The 3,955-nt window shown below is 46.3% G+C and overlaps 1 protein-coding gene across 1 annotated transcript in view; it reads left to right on the top strand.

The window, feature by feature from the left end:
• The first annotated feature begins 848 nt into the window (after positions 1-848).
• si:ch211-191i18.2 (uncharacterized protein LOC564095 homolog) overlaps positions 849-3,955 on the top strand; it is an 8,918-nt gene continuing 5,811 nt past the window's right edge. Inside the window, exons 1-3 of the mRNA XM_055157132.1 lie at positions 849-910; positions 1,251-1,404; positions 1,677-1,693. Coding sequence (XP_055013107.1) covers positions 849-910; positions 1,251-1,404; positions 1,677-1,693 — 233 coding nt within the window. The remainder of the gene's footprint in view (positions 911-1,250; positions 1,405-1,676; positions 1,694-3,955) is intronic.

The raw sequence follows: 3,955 nt of genomic DNA, 5'->3' as shown, positions 1-3,955 counted from the left end.
GTAATAGTCGCGGAGGAGCGTCGTTGGAGGGACGAGGACCCAGTGATCTATGAGCCTCTCAACAGTAGCTCAAAAGCTGGTGGTAACTCGAGCTTTTCTCTGAGCAAAGCCTCAACAAAACCCCCGACTGACGCCGCACTGTCGTCCGCCGCCTCTTTAATACCGTGCAGTCTCAGGTTCTCCCTCCTGGCCCGGCTTTCCTGATCAATCTGCCGTCCTCGAGACGTTTCTGTAGTTTGATCAGCTCGCATATTGTCCCTTCGATGCACTGGACTCTTCTGCCTCCTCGCTTCTCCGCCTCGTCAATGCGACAATTTGCCTTTTTAATTTCGTCTTTAATGTCCTTAAGCGTTTTCGCGTTTTCACGGCAGAACTCTTTTATTTCTGGCAAGACAGTCTCTAACTCGGACATTTTCTCCACATCTCCTGGTTCTCGGGGACCTGACCTGAGCTGCGTCTTCGGGTTCCTCCGTTAGCTCGGGTGTTAGCCTAGCTTGTTCCTCGTCCTCGCTCGTTCTAAACCCAGCGGTAGAAGTAAACTTTTTTGCTTTACCTTTTCTCATCATGAAGCCCCTTAGTATTGTACAGTTTCTCCTCTCTTCACATCAGAATTCAGGCTTATGGGGCTTTTCTTCAACTTTAGTCGGGGAGCAGTGTTTTTCTCGTGTCGCCATGTTCAAGGTCCGACCGGAAGTTTTCTCCAGGATTTTTGACATGAAGGGAAGTTTGGAAACTGGTCGATAGTTCGATAAAATTGTGGGATCAAGATCTGGTTTTTAATCAATGGCTCAACCACAGCTTTCTTACAAAAAGAGGGCACAGTGCCAGAAGACAAACTCCTGTTAATAATGTCTGTGACCAAGTTGCCTGTAGTGTCCCAAACCTCCTTAAAGAGGCGAGGTGGGACTGGGTCTGTGGGACAGGACGATGGCTTAAGCTTTTTAACAAACCCTGTGATTACAGACAGTGACACCGGCTCAAACTGACTAAAAACATCTAAACACTGAGTCATGGCAACATTAGAACAAGTGTGGTTCTGTTGGCTCTGATAACGGCAACCACCTCATTAAAAAAGGAGAGGAACTTTTCACATGTTTCCCGTGTCATTTCCAGTGCAGTGGATGAACTAGGATCAAGAACAGAACTGATTGTTTTAAAAAGAACACGAGGTTGATTCACTTTACTTAAAATCAGATCCGATAAAAAATGTACTCTTTTCAGCTTTAACAATACTCTGGTAATTCTTCCAGCTGCTTTGAAGAATTTGATGAGACACTTTCAGTCCGTCCCTTTTCCACCTGCGCTCCGCCCTACGGCACCGGGCTGCGCGTGTCGTTAAACCGTGGCTCTGGTCTGGGCTTCGGGCGCGTGACTTTCAAAGGAGCTACAGTGTTTAAAACGCCGGTACAAAGGGACATAAACACATTGATTAAATCATTAAATGCTCCGTGTCTGTGTCCGTGTCTGTGTCCGCGTCTGTGTCCGTGTCTGTGTCCGCGTCTGTGTCCGCGTCTGTGTCTGTGTCCGTGTCTGTGTCCGTGTCTGTGTGTCCGCGTCTGTGTCTGTGTCCGTGTCCGTGTCTGTGTCCGTGTCTGTGTCCGTGTCTGTGTCCGTCTGTGTCCGCGTCTGTGTCTGTGTCCGTGTCTGTGTCCGTGTCTGTGTCCGTGTCTGTGCAGGAGGGTCAGGGCAGAGGGTGAGAACAGACGCCGCAAAAAGAGGAGTAAAAGCGGCCGCTGTATCGGACTTAACGCGAGTTTTGCGCACAGGAGCAGGTGGCATCACGTCACTGTCCAAGTTCAAATCAAACATGACAGGATTGTGGTGAAAACTGCGTCCCAACAGCAACACGGTCAAGCGGGAAGCCGCAGGGTAAAAGCAGGTCTACAGTCCGTGCGTCTGCGTAGAGCCAGTCACGTGTCAAATCAAAAGAGTCAAATAAATCTAAAAACTCTCTGGCCATGGGTTTGAAGGGCAGCAGACATGCACATTCAAATCACCGACAATTAAAATCCTGTCATAATGAGTCAACATAAAAGCCATAAAATCTGAAAAGTCTTTGATCAAATCCTTCTTGTGCTTAGATGATCTGTAAACGACAGCGACACAGCGGATCAAAGCAGCTCAGGTCGAAGGAGGAAAAAGAAAGATTCTGTGATAAAAACACTTCTTTAAAACAGTAGCTGCACCTCCTCCACGTCTTTCTCGGCGCATTAATAAAAGTCAGGGTCAGGGTCAGGGTCAGGGTCAGAGTCAGGGTCAGGGTCAGGGTCAGGGTCAGGGTCAGGGTCAGGGTCAGGGTCAGGGTCAGGTCAGGGTCAGGGTCAGAGTCAGGGTCAGGGTCAGGGTCAGGGTCAGGTCAGAGTCAGAGTCAGAGTCAGGTCAGGGTCAGGGTCAGGGTCAGGGTCAGGGTCAGGGTCAGGTCAGAGGGTCAGGGTCAGGTCAGTCAGGGTCAGAGTCAGGGTCAGGTCAGGGTCAGGGTCAGGGTCAGGTCAGGGTCAGGGTCAGGGTCAGGGTCAGGGTCAGAGTCAGGGTCAGTCAGGGTCAGTCAGGGTCAGGGTCAGGGTCAGGGTCAGGGTCAGGGTCAGAGTCAGAGTCAGAGTCAGGGTCAGGGTCAGGGTCAGGGTCAGGGTCAGAGTCAGGTCAGGGTCAGGGTCAGGGTCAGGGTCAGGGTCAGGGTCAGGGTCAGGGTCAGGGTCAGAGTCAGAGTCAGAGTCAGGGTCAGGGTCAGGGTCAGGGTCAGAGTCAGGGTCAGGGTCAGGGTCAGGGTCAGGGTCAGGGTCAGGGTCAGGGTCAGGGTCAGGGTCAGGCTTAGTTAAACCAGGAGGTAAAAGCTGTGAAAAGGCGACAGACTCACCGCTGTTAATCCACGTTTCAGTTAAAAACATTAAATCCAGAGAATGAGCGACGTGAAGAACTCGTGCAGGAGAAATGTCTTATTCACGACCGATCTCACAGTTTAGTTTAGTTTAGTTTAGTTTAGTTTAGGTTTAGTTTAGTTTAGTTTAGTTTAGTTTAGTTTAGTTTAGTTTAGTTTAGTTTAGTTTAGTTTAGTTTAGTTTAGTTTAGTTTAGTTTAGTTTAGTTTAGTTTAGGTTTAGTTTAGTTTTAGTTTAGGTTTAGTTTAGTTTAGTTTAGTTTAGTTTAGTTTAGTTTAGTTTAGTTTAGTTTAGTTTAGTTTAGTTTAGTTTAGTTTAGTTTAGTTTAGTTTAGTTTAGTTTAGGTTTAGTTTAGTTTAGTTTAGTTTAGTTTAGTTTAGTTTAGTTTAGTTTAGTTTAGGTTTAGTTTAGTTTAGTTTAGTTTAGTTTTAGTTTAGTTTAGTTTAGTTTAGTTTAGTTTAGTTTAGTTTAGTTTAGTTTAGTTTAGTTTAGTTTAGTTTAGGTTCATGTGTGTTTGTTGTTCCACCAGGGGCTTTTTTACTCCAGCGTCTCGTCCAAACATCAACAGTTTTTTTCTCATTTATATGAATATGAATATGGACCCAGACAGTTTTGTCACAGACTGACACATGTCAGAGAGACACTCCCCCTTTATGTGTCGTTTACATCACAAAGTCCCAACCTCAGAGACACTTTCAAGTTCACACACTGACGTCTTTATGACACATGAACAGAACATTTGATATTTTCTAACACTTTTTATATATGAACATTTAAAACACCGAGAAGGATTCTCACTTGAGTTTTGTCCTTGTTACTTTTGTCCTCTTTGGTTTGTCGTCTTCCTCGTGTCCTCTGAGGTGAGGGTTGCTGGTGTGACCCTTGTGCCTTTGGGCCACACACTTCCTCCTCGTCCTGCTGCTGCACTAAAACTGTTCGATTAGAGTCAAAGTTTTATTTTATTTGAATAAAAATCACAGACTCAGGATGAAAAAGACAAAATAAAAGTCTGAGTTTACGGCGGCTCCACGTCTGAATCATGTGTTCTGCTCAAGAGCACCACGGCCCCGGGGATTGAAC

Source organism: Boleophthalmus pectinirostris, unplaced genomic scaffold (assembly GCF_026225935.1).
Source record: "Boleophthalmus pectinirostris isolate CB_2022bp ecotype Guang Dong unplaced genomic scaffold, ASM2622593v1 HiC_scaffold_21, whole genome shotgun sequence".
NCBI classification, from domain to species: Eukaryota; Metazoa; Chordata; class Actinopteri; order Gobiiformes; family Gobiidae; genus Boleophthalmus; species Boleophthalmus pectinirostris.
This window is presented reverse-complemented; position numbering and strand designations above follow the sequence as displayed.